The 18,539-nt window shown below is 44.0% G+C and overlaps 1 protein-coding gene across 4 annotated transcripts in view; it reads right to left on the bottom strand.

The window, feature by feature from the left end:
• Window positions 1-452: 452 nt before the first annotated feature.
• The window catches only part of Smarcc1 (SWI/SNF related, matrix associated, actin dependent regulator of chromatin subfamily c member 1), a 146,032-nt gene continuing 127,945 nt past the window's right edge, over window positions 453-18,539 (bottom strand). For all 4 annotated transcript variants that reach the window (XM_052721783.1, XM_052721791.1, XM_052721769.1 and 1 more), the window contains exons 27-28: window positions 5,693-5,869; window positions 453-2,836 (exon numbers count right to left, since the gene is read on the bottom strand). In XM_052721783.1, the coding sequence (XP_052577743.1) occupies window positions 2,742-2,836; window positions 5,693-5,869 (272 nt within the window). In that variant the 3' untranslated portion in view covers window positions 453-2,741. The remainder of the gene's footprint in view (window positions 2,837-5,692; window positions 5,870-18,539) is intronic.

The raw sequence follows: 18,539 nt of genomic DNA, 5'->3' as shown, positions 1-18,539 counted from the left end.
TTGTTTCTCTGGATTCATAAGCATCTTGAAAACCAGTATTTCTTTCCTTTCAGGCTAGGGTTTGCTGCTGTGGTACTCAGAATTATCCTTGTAGTAGGTCATATTCATGGAAGCTTCGGTTAGAAAGCCTGCTTCCAACCTAGAGCCATCTAACCTGCACCAGATACTTCACCTTAGTAAGCAAGACCATTCCTCTTTGGAGTCACCAGGATGGGAGGTAAGCCCGTCTGAAGAACATCCATTCATCTTTCTTTGACTGAAGGGGAAGGCATTCAAGTGGGTAAGACAGTCAACTTTATGTTCAGTCCTGAAGCACCTTGAAAAGGATCAATCTAGTATGTCTGAGACATGGAATTTTAACTGCTGACCAAGTCCAAGTGAGGCTGAGTGTTCAGGTTCTTTACAGGACACAGTATGAAATGAATGGGTGAGCGCAGAGAGTGGGACTAGAATTCATAAAACGGTTTATCATTTATTTAATGAAAAAGAGGGAAATTAAACCACTTTCATTCATTTGCTCCTCAAACTCTCAAAACTCCCTTCCCTCATTTAGAAAGAAAACAAGAAAACAAAACAAAACAAAAAATTCCATACTGAGAAACATATCTGTACAAAAGCCACACAGTATCCCAGCCCACCCCTCACAAAATTGCATGGGTATTAGAGGAACGAAACCAATCGACAGACATGGAAAGAGCTGTGACGGACTCAGGCCCTGCAGGTTACAAGCGCTGCAAAAGTATTTCCACTTATCTTTCAAACTGGAAAGTGATCACATTACAGACCTGAGGTTATAAAGGACCACAGTGTGAAGCAAAATCCCATTCCCCTTCTAGGACTCCAGGGGAAAGGCGAGCATTGGAGTGAGTTTCCTTTGGGAGGGAATGGAGGGAAGTAGAGGAAACCATGGCCACTATAAAAAGGCACTGGGGTCTTCCTGGAGGCAAATGAGTTAAGTAACCTCCCAAGGAACAAGCTCATTTCCATTTCTTCTCTAAGATTCTAGAGTGCACACAAGAAATGAATAAGGTTTCCTTAGCTCCAGTACCCCAGGACTCAGACAGTGACCAAGGCCACCTGGTAGAGGCAAACCTGAGGGTCTCAAAAGCAAATCTCAACCGTGGATTTTTGCGTTCTGACATTAAGGGTTCTAAGGTGTTACAGACACCCCCTACACCCTCTCATATGTAAAGCTTTAAAACACACACAGAAAAAGATATCCATAAGATGCTCTACCTTGCATTCTCAATAATGAAACTGCCACTTCAAGGGAAGCTTCACCAGAACACCCTCTTGCTACTCATGGAAGGACAGAAGGCAGGGAAGGACAAGCTGACAAAACCAGTAACTATCGAATCATCACTCATCAGCATGGGCATTTTTGTGGGCATCACTCATCATTAAGGCATTTTTGTGGCTCTTCCTCTGGAATGGTACTTCACCCTCCCAGTGTGAACATCCCAAACCTTAGAGCATAATGCTTTGGAGCCAAGTGGGGTCCTTGTGCCCTCAGCATACTCTCCACCACCCTGTGACAGATGGACTGTGAGGGCTCAGAAAAAGAAGGTACAGGAGGCTGCTGAGTGTGCCTCACTTTTCCACTCCCATTCTGAACCTCAGTACCGCTTCAAGAAATCCCACTCACCCTGGCTACAGCAAGAGGTAGTTTAGGGACTTGTACCTCCAGCCACCTAACCAAGTTTCATGAGATAAAATGTTTAGCACAATCTACTTACCTATTTTAATAAAGTTTTTTCCCCCTTTCCTTTCTTATAGGATGAAGGTTTAAAAAAACATGTATAAAGTTCAGCTAGATGGAGGGTGGTGAGGGGAGAGGATGTGTGTGTGTGGGTTGGGTAGGTCTCCTAAAGGTGTGTAGGTAGGGCCGTAGACCCTTTAACTTTCCTGGCTAGTCTGGAAAACCTCGGGAATGCCTCTCCAAATTCCTACCTTTTAAGCTGACACTGTCCTTAGGAAAGCCACCCTAGTTCTGTGCAATCTTCTGCACAGAAACCCAGAATAGTGGGGGAAGAGAAGGAGGGGGCTCTGCCAATGTTTGTGCTCTCTGCTACCACATACTAGGTACAGTGGTATGCTCTTCCAGACAGAGTGGAGTCTTTCACAGTCCTTGCCAGGGAATAAAATCAACAGGATGCCTCCTTCCTCCTCAGCTCTTCTCAGTTGGGTGCATTTATGTGTGGTGAAAGCCCCAGGAACCTCACCAGTGGCACCACTCTGAGCTCAGATAAGTAGAAATAAGGTCACTTATAATGCCTTAAGGTGTGTCCCTCTGTGGCTGTCTCCTTCTGCCCATCACCATTTTTTTTTTTTTTTTTTTTTTGGTTTCTATTAACTGAGGATGCTCTCCTTAAAAACAACAGGGGAAGAAAGGAGAGTAATTATAGAGAATTATCCACCGAAGCATAAGACAAAACAAAGAGACAGAGAATACTAACGTCAACAGGACCTGCAGACCAAATGCCAAACACCTGCCACACTGGGGCAGGAGGACATGGGTTACTTTTCAAATGACCAGGGCACACTAGTCACCACAGCCTTCTCACTGAGTATCAGCTAAAGACCTGACACATGAAGTTATCAAGAGCAGAGAGACATGGGACTCATGCTTGAGGCTCTGAGGGAAAAAAAAATCCCAAAAGAAAACCAAGGAAGCTGAGACACAAGTCTTGCCCTTCCCATTTCAGCTTGTGGTGGGTGTGGAGGCTCCTGTATCTTCCAGGCTAAGGAGTGGCCGAGGCTGGTGGGCCTGGAGCAGGAGGTGGAGGGACCCCGTCTGCAGGCGGAGGCTGCGGCTGCTGTTGTGGTGGAGGAGGATCTGCAAATACATTCAAGGTAACTAGTCATTGCCGGAAACAGGGAGGCGTGGGAAAGAATCCATTCAATGGAAAGTGACAGGAAGGAGTTGTTTGTTTGGGGGTGGGGCAATAAGGTCTTACTATGTAGCCTTGGCTGGTCTGGAACTTGCTATGTGGACTACACTGGCCTCAAATTCAGAGATTTGCCTGCCTCAGCCATAGTGCTAAGACATGTACCATCATGCCTAGGCTCAGGAAGTAACTTTCTTTGCAGCAGGCAAATGATGTGAGCTCAGAGGCTTGCTGCTCTGAGGTTAAGTAGACAGAAGCCAACCAGCTGAGGCTCATGTGGCCTACCCTAACCTAAGAAGTTGGAGAGGAAGTGGTGGAGTTCATCCACCCTTCTCAAAGGACCACTCATTCCAAGAATCACGTCAGACTTTTTTTTTTAAAGAACTTAATTGTATTTCCATTTTATTGTATTCTAATTGTTCTCTCTACTAATTGTGTTTCTTCAATTAAATAATCAGAGTCTTCATGGGCTAGCTCTGTATCTTTTTCTTTATTTCATGGTGTCTAGCCTAGCTGAGAACAAGAGAGATTATCAATAACTTCTTGCTGATTAACTGTTTCCACCAGGGCCACAGAACTTCACTGAGGCAGCTGCTGACAAGGAGGATAGTCCTGGGAGGCCCTCACAGCTCCTCAACTGCCATCCTTGGATTTCTGGCCCAAACTAGGTCAGGTCCTGAAGGGAACAATTAGTGTGAGTGTCTGGGCTTCTTTTCTATTTCAACTCTAGCGGCTTTAGCATACAAAGGAACTCTAGAGATCGTTTAATCCAAGGCTTTAAAACCTCTAGATTTTGCCAGAAATGAAAACATATCAAACAAATTAGAGTCTAGCTACACTAACCAGGCATTCACCCATCCACACTCCCAAGAGGCTTCTATCAAACCTCTCCAGCTTTTCAGACACTCTGAATCCAATCATCTCCTCCTTTGTGACCTCTGAGAAGGAGACTAAGACCTGAGGACAAGAAGCCACTCATGCAGTGTGGCCTGTTCATGGCCCAAGAGCCAAGTTAGGGGCTCAGATTCCCTAAAGACCCTGTCATACACGGTGAAACACTCCATGTAGACCAGTGATAAGGGCCAGTGATAGTATCTGTTCACCAGAGATGGCTTACTGGGTCAGCTCTCTTGGAAAGCCAATTCTTTCTTACATAAGAGGTAGTGTGACAAGCATTTTCTTAGCCATTTTACTATGATATCTGACCAAAAGCTCAAGGGAAATATTTTTCATAGGGTGAGATTCTATAAACTCAGTTAAACCAAGACTTTCTTCTGTGCATCTACTTTGTCTTAGCTTCCCTGAGAGGGTGTCTCCTGGAATATTGCAGAGCATCTGAAGTATTCTGAAGTTCCCTGTTTAATTTTTCCTGTGTGTGTCACACATGCATACATAGTTGTGTTGATGCTATAGCATGTGTGCTGAAGCCAAAGAGAATGTGTGTGAGTCAGTTCTCTACTCCACCATGCAGGTTCCCAGAAATCAAACTCATGTCAGGTTTGGTTGCAAGTGTCTTTACCTGCTGAGATTTTCACCAGCCATCTCTCATAACTTTATTTTCTCTGTTTAACAGTCCTGGATGTTCTAGAACTTGCTCTGTAGACCGAGCTAGCCTCAAACTCACAGAAATCTGCCTGCCTCTGCCTCCCTGGGATTAAAGGCATGTACCACCACCCTACATGCCAAGGATTGTTATTCAGTCAGTGAATAGGAGCTAACTTTTGGCCACACACACCAGCTTCTTAAAGAACTAAAGATTATGGCAGGATCCTTCTACAAGATTGGAACCTATGATGCAACCCTGTGGAGGCTTGCTGCTGGGGTAGGGATGGGCTTATGGGAGCAATTACTTGGGCTCTAAACACAAGCTCCGAGTGATGCTCCTGAGTTCACTAGTTCTCCCTACCTCATAGTCCGTTTTCACACAATCCCTGGCCCTTTCTTCTCAAGTCTATATGGGACTACTAACCTATCACTAGCTGTAAGAACTTACTCTCATCTCTAAACTGCTTTCGCCTTCTCTTTCTTTCTTGAAAGAGGTTTTACTATGTAGCCTTGGCTGGCCTGGAGCTCCACATGTAGACAAGGACAGCTCACGCCTGCCTCTGCTCCCAAGTGCTGGGATTAAAGGAGTACACTATGTTTGGTCCAGTTTCTTTTTTTCCCCCAACTCATCACCATTTTTTTGTTTTTTGTTTTTTTCCCCCCAAGATAGAGTTTTCTCTGTGTACCCTTGACTGTTCTGGAATTACTCTGTAGACCAGGCTGGCCTTGAACTCAGAGATCTCCCTGCCTCTGCCTCCTGAGCCAACTCACCACTTTTTTTTTTTTGTTTTTTCGAGACAGGGTTTCTCTGTGTAGTTTTGCGCCTTTCCTGGGACTCACTTGGTAGCCCAGGCTGGCCTCGAACTCACAGAGATCCGCCTGGCTCTGCCTCCCGAGTGCTGGGATTAAAGGCGTGAGCCACCACCGCCCGGCCAACTCACCACTTTTAACCTTGCAACATAAAAGTTCTTGTAGGGGGAATGACAGCCAGGAGCTATGCATGTCAGTTGAGATTCAAACTAGTCTCATTTAATAATGTGTGACAGAGAAATAAGTGGTTTACCCACAGACCTCAGTACAGAGTATACAACCTGAGTTTCACACCAAAAACAACTCAACAACAACTGTTGAAGGCTGGACTGTCTATGAGCTTGCTACATCTCATGAAGAGAAGAAAGCCTTTCTTCCTTATCAGAAGCCCCCTATCCCCACCCCCAAAGCAGGATGCTGGGGGAATACCTTCCCAATGTTCTACTCACACATGCCATTTGGTGCTGTGAGGGGTACCCTGGGTCCTAAGATGTTTCCGGGCATTGGAGGCATACCAGGAGGGGCAGGGCCACTTCCAGTAGAGTGAATGTTAGTTGCCACAGTAGGAATCATGCGGCCTGGCATGGGCTGCCCAGGCATCATAGAGCCAGAGCCTGGTATCTGACCTGTGAATGGAGATTTAAAGTATTGTAAGTATACATGCATTGGGGAGATGGGGGGGAGAGAAATAACCAACTTAATGTCCATGATTGTAGAATATAAATGAAGATTTATTTAATGATGGGTGGTGGTGTCCAATATCTTTAATCCCACCACTCAGGAGGCAGAGACAGGCAGATCTCTGAGTTCAAGGCCAGCCTGGTATACAGAGTGAATTCTAGGATAGACTCCAAAGCTACAGAGAAAGCCTGTCTTGAAAAACCAACAACAACAAAACAAACAAACAAAACCACAAAACTAGTGTGTGTATGTATGGGCATATACATGTCATGGTATAGAGGTTAGAGGTTGCAGGAGTAAGTTAGGTGTGTTGGGTTGTGGGGACTGAACTTAGTCATGCTTGAGGACAAGTGTCCACACTACCTCACCAGCTTGATGATCAGCTTTTTGTTTATTTGTGGAACACTTAACCGGGGAAAGTTCACTGATTGACTTCTCAACTTTAGCACAGGAAAGGTTGTAGTTATCTAGAAGGAATTACAGGACTAATGTCACGGCTCAATTGTTATATGAACTCTGATAAGAATGCTTTCCTCACACATAAGAGGTTGTGAGCTCAATCCCAGGTACTGCATGAATAGAGTTGTGGTATATGCCTATAATCTAGGATCTGGAAGGTAGGAGCAATATTTCAAAGTCATCCTTGGCTAGAAAGAGTGGGTATGAAGCCAGCCTAACATAACCAGCCCATCTCAGAAGTCAGCGAGCAAGTAAGCAAGCACAAAGAGGGCGCACTCCCAAAGAAAGCATCACCGAAAGAGAAGCTGGTTACTCTGGGTGAGCAGTGGATCATCATATCACACACAACACCTAGAACAGACCACAGAGAAAGAGGCTTTCCTAGGAATCCGTGGCCCAGAAACCACCACTGTAAAAGGTTCAAATTTGAATTCCAATCTCTCCTTGAACTGGAGGATTCCCTAGGTACTCCATGAAGTACAGCCCTGGGATGGACAGAAAACTCCATCTCTTCTCAGTCTTTAAATTAATGATGGGAGACAGAACAAGTAACATGTCTCTTTATTTAATTGCAAAATGAGAGAGACATTAGACTTCTAACAATCTTTTTCTCTAAGACTCAGATAGTATTTAGATTCTGCTACTGAATGATGTTTTCCATGGATTTAACTTTGCCACACTGTAGAATGTTTCTAGCAGTCACAGATGTAGGTAGGAAGCTAACTTCTGAATACAAAAACACAAAGCTCTAGCCTGGAGACAAAGGAACACTTCCAGTCTTATGATAAAGGAAAGAACACCAGCTTTCTAACAACATGGTCTTTATTTACTTCATGCTGCCTCCTCCACGAAGTCTGGCCAGGACAGAGTCTTAGGAAAGTTACATAGAGTCACAGCCATCACGAGATGACAGAGAACCAAACAGGGAGGAACAGTGTGTGCTCATCGGAATGACACAGCACACAACTGTTTAGGATCACTTTCATATTCTGATTCTCAAGTAAGGTCTGCTGAAATCCACGGGCCCAGGTGACACCCCAGTCAAGAGTCAAGAAAATAGACCCAGCAAGCAAAGTACAGAAAAGTAGCCTGTAAACTCAGAGGCCACCATCTTCCTTCCACTTCAGCCTCTCCTGGGTTATGTGTTCCTAGGCAAGCGACTTAGTTTCCCAAGACTGTTGTTCTGAAAACACCTGACAGTCGCCGTCCTCCTCAACTGCGCGGCCTTCGTTCTGATCAGGGCAGCTGTTTGAGTCTTTTAAATAGTGCCTTCTCTTCTCAGTGGTTCCTCTAATAGGACCAATTAGAGGAAGAGGGTTGGAGGGAGTAGCGACTGAGGAACTGCCTGGGGCCTTTCTGTGGAGGACTTTCTTGACCAGTGACTAATGTGGGAGGTGCCACCGCTGGGCAGGTAGTCCTGGGTTGTCTAAGAAAGAAGTCTAAGAATGCAGTGGAGCAGGACAGAAAACAGTGTTCCTCCATGGTTCCCGACTCACTCCACGTCCTGCCCTGACTTCCCTCGGTGATGGACTGGAACTGGGAAGTGCAACTTTTTCCTAAAGTTGCTTTGGTCATGGTGTTTTATTACAACAGGAAGTAAACTAGGATCAGAGCCAATATATTATCTTATAGGGAAAAACTGAGGCTCAGAGGAGTAAAACAACAACTTGTTTTTTCATATAGGATCTTGGTATGTAGTCCAGGTTGGCTTGGAGCTTACTATGTACCCCAGGCTAGTCATGAACTTGTGATAACCTGAGCTGTCTAAGTGATGAAATGACAGCTATGTGCCACCATGCATGGTTCCAAAGCTTTTATGGACAGAGGAAGGGAAATCAAAAAATATATTCAAGCCTTCCAACTCAAGGCCCAGTTCTTCTTACCGATTACTCTGTCCAAATTAAAGTTTGCATCAAAATCTTCACTATATCACACCCACAACATTTCTATTTATTTATCTATTTACTTGAGACTTATTTCACTATGTATCTCCAGCTGCATGGGCCTTGAGCTCAGAGATCTGCCTGCCTCTGCCTAACCTTAACCCCAAACCTGAGTGCTAGAATTAAAGGCGAGCAGCAACACTACAACACCTGCTTCCTTCATTATTTTTTTTAATAATTTACTTTTTATTTTATGTACATTCGTGTTTTGCCCGCATGTATATCTATGTGAGGATGTCAGATCTTAGAATTACAGACAGTTGTGAGCTGCCATGTGGGTGCTAGGAATTGAAGCGAGTATTTTTTTTTTTTTTTTTAAATAAAAACTGAGCCGGGCGGTGGTGGCGCACGCCTTTAATCCCAGCACTCGGGAGGCAGAGCCAGGCGGATCTCTGTGAGTTCGAGGCCAGCCTGGGCTACCAAGTGAGTCCCAGGAAAGGCGCAAAGCTACACAGAGAAACCCTGTCTCGAAAAACCAAAAAAAAAAATAAAAAATAAAAAAAAAAAAACTGATTTAAGCACCTTTTACCAGCTCAACAGCCATAACCCCCCAATTTTGAAATAAAAAAAATTCAAGTACTTGAAATGTTTTTCTTAAAATTTGTTTTAATTTTATGTGCATTGGTGTTTTGCTTGCATGTATATCTGTGTGAGAGTCAGATTCCTTGGAACTGGAGTTACAGACAGTTGTGAGGTGCCATGTGGTTGTTGGGAATTGAACCTGGATCTTCTGGAAGAGCAGTCAGTGCTCTTAACCACTGAGCCATCTCTCCAGCCCATCAAAATTTCTTTAAAAAAATTTATATGCAAAAAATTCACATCTCATACGTAGTCCAGACTAGCCCCACATCCTCTTTGTAGCTGAAGATGACCTTAAACTTCTGATACTCTTGCTTCTAGTTCTTGAGTGTTGAGATTACAAGCAGATTTTTGTTTGTTTGTTTTTTTTGAGACAGGGTTTCTCTGTGTAGTGTTGGTGCCTGTCCTGGATCTCACTCTGTAGACCAGGCTGGCCTCGAACTCACAGACCGCTTGGCTCTGCCTCCCGAGTGCTGGGATTAAAGGCGTGCGCCACCACCGCCTGGCAAGTAGGAGTTTTTATATGTGGTGTTTTTTTTTTTTTTTGGTTTTTCGAGACAGGGTTTCTCTGTGTAGCTTTGCGCCTTTCCTGGATCTCACTCTGTAGACCAGGCTGGCCTTGAACTCACAGAGATCTGCCTGGCTCTGCCTTCCGAGTGCTGGGACTAAAGGAGTGCGCCACCACCACCCGGCTTATATGTGTTTTGATGCTTTAAAAAAAAAAAAAAATATGGTGCTAGGGATTACACTGAAGTCTTCAAGCATGTTCAGCAAGCCCTCTACCAACTAAGCTATATCTCAAGCCCAATCTTTTATTGTTTTAAGTTATACCAAATGTGTGATAAACTTATGATGAACCAGAAATCTAATGTATGAAACATATGCTACTATGTTCTAGGCATTTTAAGAGCTTTAAAAGTATGAACTCATTCAATCCCATTAGGACTGTTTTCCTTGCTGGAGAAAAGGGAAGAAGTGAAATGAGTAACTTCCTGAATAATGGGGGAACTGGATCTGCTGAGACTCCGTAATATAAGTCCTCCACCAATGGATTAGTGATTTGCCCCTAGCCAGCTTTCTGAAGTAACCTCATAGATAAGAGTGTGTTCTACCAGAGAAAAAGCTATTCAAGAAACAATCTGGCAGACTTTATGAAGTGATGTTTATCCATCACAATCTGGCAGACTTTATGAAGTGATGTTTATCCATCACCCACCCATGGGCTCTTGCTCTAAGGCCAAGTAGTATCATTTCCACAGCTATATGCTTAGTGTCGGTGGCCCACTCACCTATTCCCCACATCTCTAGAACATTAAGCTGGGACAGGGCAGTTTTGGGGTTTCCCAATCTATGAGGCCAACATCTAAAACAAACAAAAGCAAGCAAATTCTTGGCTTCACTTATTTTAAAATCTGAAGGTGAAAATACCTTCTCTCCTATTGTCAAGAACAGGGTCATAAAGCCATTTTCACTGGAGGAGGGTGGCAGCAAAAAAGGGGAAGGTTAGAGTCAAACAATTCCTTCTGCTTCTGCGATCCAGCAAGCCCCAGGATCCCTGTCTACACCTCCCAGTCCTAGATTTGCAAGTGTGCGATGTCAGACCAGTCTGTTACGGAAGGACTAGAATCAATCGAAGGTCTTTATGCTGGCACTGGCAAGCAGTTTGCCCAACAGAGACATCCCCACAGCTCCAGAAAAGATGATTTGGGAGGATCAAATTTGAAATAGAGGGGTTGGAGAGATGGCTCAGAGGTTAAGAGCACCGACTGCTCTTCCAGAGGTCCTGAGTTCAATTCCCAGCAACCACATGGTGGCTCACAACCATCTGTAATGAGATCTGGCACCCTCTTCTGTATACATAATAAATAAATAAATAAATCTGTAAAAAAAAAAATTGAAATAGAAATTAAGACAAATCTAAAGATCCCCCACCCCCCCTTTGGTGGTACTTGACACAAGTATCACCACTTAAAAAAAAATAACAGTCTCAAGATAGTCTTATTAATTTTCACAAGCTTGTAGTTTGGTTCACATAAACCTCAAACACCAAGGAGGTAATACTAAACAAAATAAAAAGCGTGTCCATACGTAGTCCATTAATACACACACACAAAAACAGGGGCTGGGGGGGTATTTCCTTTTTTGAGGTGGGAGAAGGAGGAAGAAAGAGGTGAGAGGAAGGGAAAAAAAAGAGGGAGGAGAGACAGTGAGCAAGCTTCAAAAAGCAGTGGCAAAACCTAGGATGGTGGGAGTCTGACCTACATACAGCGTTTGTTAAACAGCAGGCATCTGAAGCCTGGAAAATGGAAAGGTTTGCTAAAATTAGGTTTAGCTAGTAGAAAAAGCCCCCACACTCTCATGTTTATTAGATCTTTTACTAAAGCTTTACACCTATCATGTCTAGTGGGATATTAGCTAAGGATTGTATTTCTCAGTCACTGGAAGACTAAGGTGAGAAAAGAGAACTGTAAAGGGAGTCCGTGACTATCTAGTCCTCAGCATGTGTCATCCATCCATTTCTAACCATGCACAGACATCCTCTGGCTGAGTCCCCAGAAGAACGGAAATAACACAATGGGGGCCAAGTGAGGGGAAGCCCAGGATCCACCGAGGCTTCTTCCCCACAGCAGCTTCCCGGGGGTGCCTGTCACAGATGCTCTTTGTCAAGGACGGGGCCTCACTGTCAAGATAGTATAAGTAGGACAAGAGGTAGTACAGACTACAAACGAGGCTGATGTGATGAGCAAGATCCTTCTCCCTTTTCAGTGTGGGGCTGAGTCCACAGAACTGGCTAGGAAGCCACAAATGCTTTTTATCCTTTTGTGAATACTGCATTTCCTATGGGTAGGGTTCTGAAACTGGGTTTAACTAAGGGGCAAGGGCTAGGTGCAGAGGGTTGGTACAGAAGTTAAGTACATTTGCTCTTCAGGGAGGACCTAAGCCCAGTTTCCAATACTCATACCGGCTTACAACCAAGTACTTGAAGTTCCGGCTCCAGGGCATTCAATGCCCTCTTCTGCCTCCGTGGGCAACAACCCATCCACTCACATGGGGTGGGGCAGTAGCCACACAATGTCTCGAGGGGAAAAAAGACAACAGCCTGAGCCAGGAAGACCATGGACTGGAGGTTGCCCTGGGCTACACAGTAAAGCCATCTTGATTTTTATTTCAAGAAGATGAAGAACAGTAAGTGAAGTGCCTAGTGCCTCAGCTGAGAGACATGCCCTACTTTTGTTACTGAAGTAACATTTTATAGAGATAACAGCTTCTCACCAAACCACACTGATTACTTTCTTTTGTGGTGGTGCTACAGATGGATCACGGGGCCTTGGACATGCTAGACGTGTGCTATCAGAGCTGTACCAGAGCCCACACGTAATGGTCACCAACCAGTCCACTCTCCACTGTGGTTATCCATGTATTTGTGAACACCAAAAAGTCAAGCATAGTTGGGCAACACCAACAAATGGCTCACACACTGGTTGCTAGGCCAGGGAGGTGGCTAAGGGGAAAGAGTATTTTACCTTAGGTAAAGGGGCTTGTGAAGCCTGATGACTAAGTTTGGTACCTGGAATCCACAAGATGCAAAGAGAACTACCTTCCAAATGTTTTTCTCTGACCTACATACATCTGAGATGACATACACATACAGAGACACATATAAAACAATCTTTATCAACTGATTGGTATAATGACTACTCAGCTTATAGGGTATTATCACAGGCAGAAGCAGTTAAGTTATTTTTTTTGTTTAGCAAATAGGCGCACTCTCTCTTTCTCTCCCCCCCCCCCCCAATTTACCTTATTTTATGTTCATTGGTGTTTTGCCTGCCTGTATTTTTGTGTGAGAGTGTCAGAAGCCCTGGAACTGGAGTTACAGACAGGTGTGAGCTGCCATATAAGTGCTGAGAATTGAACCTGGGTCCTCTAAAAGAGCAGTCAGTGCTCTTAACTGCTGAGCCATCTCTCTAGCAGTTAAGTTTTTAGCTGAAAAACTGTTTTTACAGCTTAAGGGGAGAAGATGAATGCAGTGCTGCTTCTTCTAACAAGTTCACCAAAACGTTAAGACAAGGTAAAAATAGATGTGCCAACCACAGAGCAGAAACCCTCTGGGGTGAAGAGTTAGCTCAGTGTGTAAGAGAGCACACTGCTCTTCCAGAAGACCCAAGCACAGTTCCCAGCACCCATGCCTGGCAGCTCACAACTGCCTGTAACTCCAGTTCCAGAGGATCCAAAACCTCTGGCCTTCAGCCTTCAAGGGTACCTGCATTCACTCTGACATCTACACACACAGACACAGAAATATACACACACAATTAAATATAATAAAAACAGGGGCTGGAGAGATGGCTTAGTGGGTGAGAAAACTGGCCCCCTTTCCAGAGGACCCACATGGCATCTCACAACCACCTATAACTACAGTTCTGGGAGACGGAAGGCCCTCCTCTGGCTTCTAAGGACACAAGGCACACAAGTGGTGCACAGACACACATGCAGACAAAACTCCCAAATACATACAATAATAAAACAATAAAGAAAAAAACAAAAAACTACAAAGTCAAACTTAACACTATACTACATAAAATTTCCTGGCCTTTCTGTTTATTATGAAAAACTAACTTGGGATCCATCTTTATAGGTATGAGATAAGATCAGAGATGAAAGCTAATAAAGCAAGACAGAAACATGTAGCAGACAGGACTTAGTGCCCTCAAATGCAGAGGCAGAAAATTGAAGCATATGCACTATGTTTAGAGGTGCAGCTCACAGAGCAGATGTCAACTACATGGATGCTCAGCACCATTTGTGCTCACAGCCTAGGAGACAATGAACAGTAATTTCATTTTGTTGAGATAGGGTCTCACTATGCAGCTGTGGCTGGTCTTCCTGCCTCTACCTTACAAGTGCTATCATACCTGGATGTACTACTTTAATGGGCCCTAACACTATCGACGAACAGTTTTGGTCTGGGGAGGGGGCGGGGGGGCGGGGCGGGGAGGTACACAGGACTCTGCAGACACACATATGCCAGAGGAGGATGCTTAGGAGTACTGTCACCCACCACTTTATTCTTTTTTTGGGATGGCATCTTTCTCTGAACCTGGAGATTGTGCTTTTCAGCTATGCTGGCAACCACCAAGCCACAGTGAGTCTTCTGTCCCCTCCCCTAACAGTGATGGGGTTAGAGGTATGCTAAGACCACATGTGGCTTGGGTGGGTGCTGGGATCTGAACTCAGGTTCTCATGGTTGTATAGGAAGTAAACTTACTCTGAAAAGCTGTATGAATTAATCACTGAGCAACAAATCTGTCTTGGCTCTCTTCTCTACCAATTCACACAACATAAATTCTGGCCAAATATCAAACATTACCCGTTACCCGATAATGATCCTCAGGTCCTAATGTAAATGTGAAAAACAAAAGCAAAAAACAACTAGGCTTTTTCCTGGTTTGGGGAAACAGGTTTCTGTTATGAAGCCCAGGCTTTGAACTCTCTGCCTCCTGAATGTTCAGACAGATTACAGGTGTGTGCCTTACCACAGCAGTTGACGTTTCTATTACTAGAGCAGTACTGGTGAGACAAGGTCTCACTATGAAGTCCTGGCTGACCTAGAATTTGCCATGCAGCCTAGGCTGGCAATCTACCTGTCTTCCATGAGTTGGCATGCACCATTGTGTGCAGTTCATCTATAAATTTTTCTAAAACTCAGAAAATGTTAGTTGGAAGGATTTCGTGTTAGTGTTTTGCTGCTGTGTTAAATCATAAGCAAAACCCACTGGGGGAGGAAAAGGTTAATTTCAATTTACACTTCCAGGTCATGATCCATTATTGAGGGAAATAAGGGCAGAAGTTCAATGCAGAATCTGTGGAGGCTCAACGCAGAATTTGTGGAGATCAGAGAATCTGAGCTTGCTTTACCCAGCAGGGCTATATAAGATGATCTGGTCCTGGGAAGGGTCTACACTTGGCTGTATGGTGTGCTTTGAGTTAGCAAGGGGGAGTTCTTCTGCCTCTCCCCTGGGCATGTTATAAAAAGCATTTTGAATAAACCTTCGAGGTTGTTGGGTATTGATCCAGGCCCTCCTGAAGCTATCCTGTGTTTCTGTCTTTTTTCTCATTGGCTAGGTCTCTTTTGCTACCTGATATTTTCTTATCCCTCTCTCTTCCTCCTAAGAACCCTAGAATATGTGGGGCCTAAACTCCTACGGACCCCCACAAGAATCTTGAAGCAGAAACTATAGAGGAATGAATGTCGCTAACAGGCTTGCTCTCTAGCTCCGTGGTTCAGCTAGCTTCCTTATAGATTCAGAGACCACCTGCCCAAGGAATGGTGTTGCCCACAGTGGGCTGGGCCCTCCCATCTCAATCAAGACAATGCCCCATAGACACACCCATAACCCAATAACGATCTAGGCAAGTCCTCAACTGAAGGTCCAAGGAGACTCTAGTTTGTGTCAAGCAGACATTAAACACTAGCCAGTACAGCCTTGCTCCCAGCTTTTAACTTCTAACAGTGACAAATCCTATGGACTACCTCACCAGCTTCATTCTAAGGCTCTTACATAGGCTGGGCATGGTAGCAGAGGCAGACAAAATCTCTCTTGAGTTTGAGGCCAGCCAAGGTTACATATTGAGAGCTGGGCTAAAACAAGTAAAACACCAAAAGGCATTTAGCTAATGCTAAGTATACCAAATGCACTGGTTTTATTATTGCTTTTGTTTGTTTGTTTGTAAACAGGTTGTCCTGGAACAGACCAAGCTGGCTTCAAACTCACCCATCTCTGCCTCCTGAGTGCCACCACACCTGGCTGACCAGGTTTTTAACTAGTTAGATAGAGTAAGCCAGCTTTAAAACAGGCCTAGCCAGACGTGGTGGTGCACATCTTTAGCCTCAGGACTTGGGAGACAGAGGCAGGTCATTTCTGTGACTTTGAGGACAGCTTGGTTTAAATGTTAGTTCCAAGATAGCCGGAGCTATATAGACACACCCCATCTCAAAAAAAACAAAATGAAACGAACCAGTGAGCTTAATTTCCTTTTCTTCTTTAAAGATAATTCTCACTATTTAGCCCTCTTTGCCTTGATTTATAATGAATCTCCTATCTGTCCGCTGAGTTCTGGGGATTACAGGTGCATACCACTAAACCTGTTTTTTTAAAAATTATTATTATTTAGTTTGTTTGAAGATGAATTTGCTATGTAGCTGTGGCAAGCCCACAACCTGCGATGAAGACCTAGGTAGTCTTCAAGTTTCAATGATCTTCCTATAACTGCTTCCTGAATCTGGGGATTGGATGCAACTCCTAATTTTACTAACAGAGATCTAAACAAAAAATAAAAACAAACACAAAACCAACAAACAAAGGATTATCCTCATCTGCTAGAGTTTAAACAGGCCTGAACTGCAAACATTATAGCAGTACCTACTGGATGGACATATGCATATCCCATGTCCATTCTCAATTCTATGGGCACACACGATAAAAATGTATGCAGATATTCACTAAGATATGCTTCCGCTTGTTCACAGCTGAACGAGCTGTTTGTATAACTCAAGTTTGAAAAGCAGTCCAACGTTCACCAACAGGAGAATTCACAAATTAAGACATAATCACTCACAGCAGTGCATGTACATCTTATATATGGTACTAAGAAAGCCAGACAAAAATCATATGATTACAACCAGTAAACTAGTCACTGTGACTGGAAGCTAGGAGAGTTGTAACCTGGGAGGTGCAACGATGAAGAAGAACAAGACTATTAATAGGGGTTACAATCTCTATTAAAACTCATCAAGCGGCCGGGGCGGTGGTGGCGCACGCCTTTAATCCCAGCACTCGGGAGGCAGAGCCAGGCGGATCTCTGTGAGTTCAAGGCCAGCCTGGGCTACCAAGTGAGTTCCAGGAAAGGCGCAAAGCTACGCAGAGAAACCCTGTCTCAAAAAACCAAAAAAAGCAAAACAAAACAAAAACTCATCAAGCAAACATTTATGATTTGTACATTCTTTTATTTAAAATTTTTTATTAATTATACTATCATGGGGCTGGAGTGATGGCTTAGTGGTTAAGAGCACCAGCTGCTCTACCAGAGAACCAGGGTTCAATTCCCAGCACCCACATGGCAGCTCACAACTGTCTGTAACTCCAAGATCTGACATCCTCACACAGACATATGCAGGTAAAACACCAATGCAAATAAAATAAAGATAAATAAATAGTTTAAAACAAAATTATAATATCATGTATATGTGATTTGTATTAATGCAGGGATATGCATGGTATGGCAAGAACGTTGGGGGTCAGAAGACAACTTTTAGGAACCAATTTTCTCCTATCTTGGGTTCCATGGAGTGAACTCAGGTCATCAGGGATTGGGTGTCAAGTGCTCTTAACTACTGATACAAACACAAACTTACATGAGAACAGCTTGTCACAAATCAAAAACCACCCTCCCTCACATGAATGATCCTTTCCAGTACATAGTCAATGTAGAAAAGCCTATTTTAGTGAGAAATGTGGACAAAAATGACCTATATCTTACATTTTTATCAATGAATTTACTAGCACCACCTCACTAGGAAAACAGCTGCACACAGGTCTTCTGTGAATGGACTCAGCCCTGTGGCACACAAGTCAGCACTATGGCATAACTTTTATCTAGAATCAGATGGAACTCAGTGTGAATCCTGGCTCCACCAAAGCTAGGTAGCCTGGCAATGGAGTAGGTCTTCATCGGCAGAGCAAGGATAACAAGGAAGTGATCTGAGTGAAGCAAGGCAGTGAAATACCTACCAACAGCAGAATATGTTTTGTTTCTTAAAAGCCCAAGCTGGCCTAGAACTTGCTATAGAGTTTAGGCTGGCCATACTAGCTGAGACTATAGCCAAGAGCCTTGCACCCACCTTAGCGACGTTTTTTGTTTTCTTTTTTTTTTTTGGTTTTTCGAGACAGGGTTTCTCTGTGTACCTTTGCGCCTTTCCCGGAACTCGCTTTGGAGACCAGGCTGGCCTCGAACTCACAGAGATCCGCCTGGCTCTGCCTCCCGAGTGCTGGGATTAAAGGCGTGCGCCACCACCGCCTGGCTTTCTTTTGTTTTTTTAAGACAGGGTTTCTCTGTGTAGCCTTGGCTACTCACTCTGTAGACCAGGCTGGCCTTGAACCCAGAGAACCGCCTGCCTCTGCCTCTTGAGTGCAGGGATTAAAGACATGGGCCACCACTGCCTGGCTGCAGCTACATTTTGAACTAACTACTGTGCTTGAAAAATGACTTTGCAGCCTGTGATGTCCAATCGAGCATATATATATATTTATTTAAAGCTTAACTCTGGGAAAAATGAGACCCTTATACAGAAATTTTAAGATTCACTCAGTTGGACAGAGAAGTGGAAAGTATCCTGTGGTGTGAACCTGTCAGATCATCTCCAGAAACATATTAGTATCAAATTGAAAAATCTCTGATGGTAATAGATTCCCTAACTATCTTTGTCTTGTTTTGTTTTGTTTTTTTTTTTTTTTGGTTTTTCGAGACAGGGTTTCTCTGTGTAGCTTTGCGCCTTTCCTGGTACTTGCTTTGGAGACCAGGCTGGCCTCGAACTCACAGAGATCCGCCTGCCTCTGTCTCCCGAGTGCTGGGA

Source organism: Peromyscus californicus, unplaced genomic scaffold, assembly GCF_007827085.1.
Source record: "Peromyscus californicus insignis strain IS unplaced genomic scaffold, ASM782708v3 Scaffold_11__1_contigs__length_118956290, whole genome shotgun sequence".
Classification (NCBI taxonomy): domain Eukaryota; kingdom Metazoa; phylum Chordata; class Mammalia; order Rodentia; family Cricetidae; genus Peromyscus; species Peromyscus californicus.
Note: the sequence above shows the minus strand (reverse complement) of the source record. Positions and strands in the feature narration are given on the sequence as shown.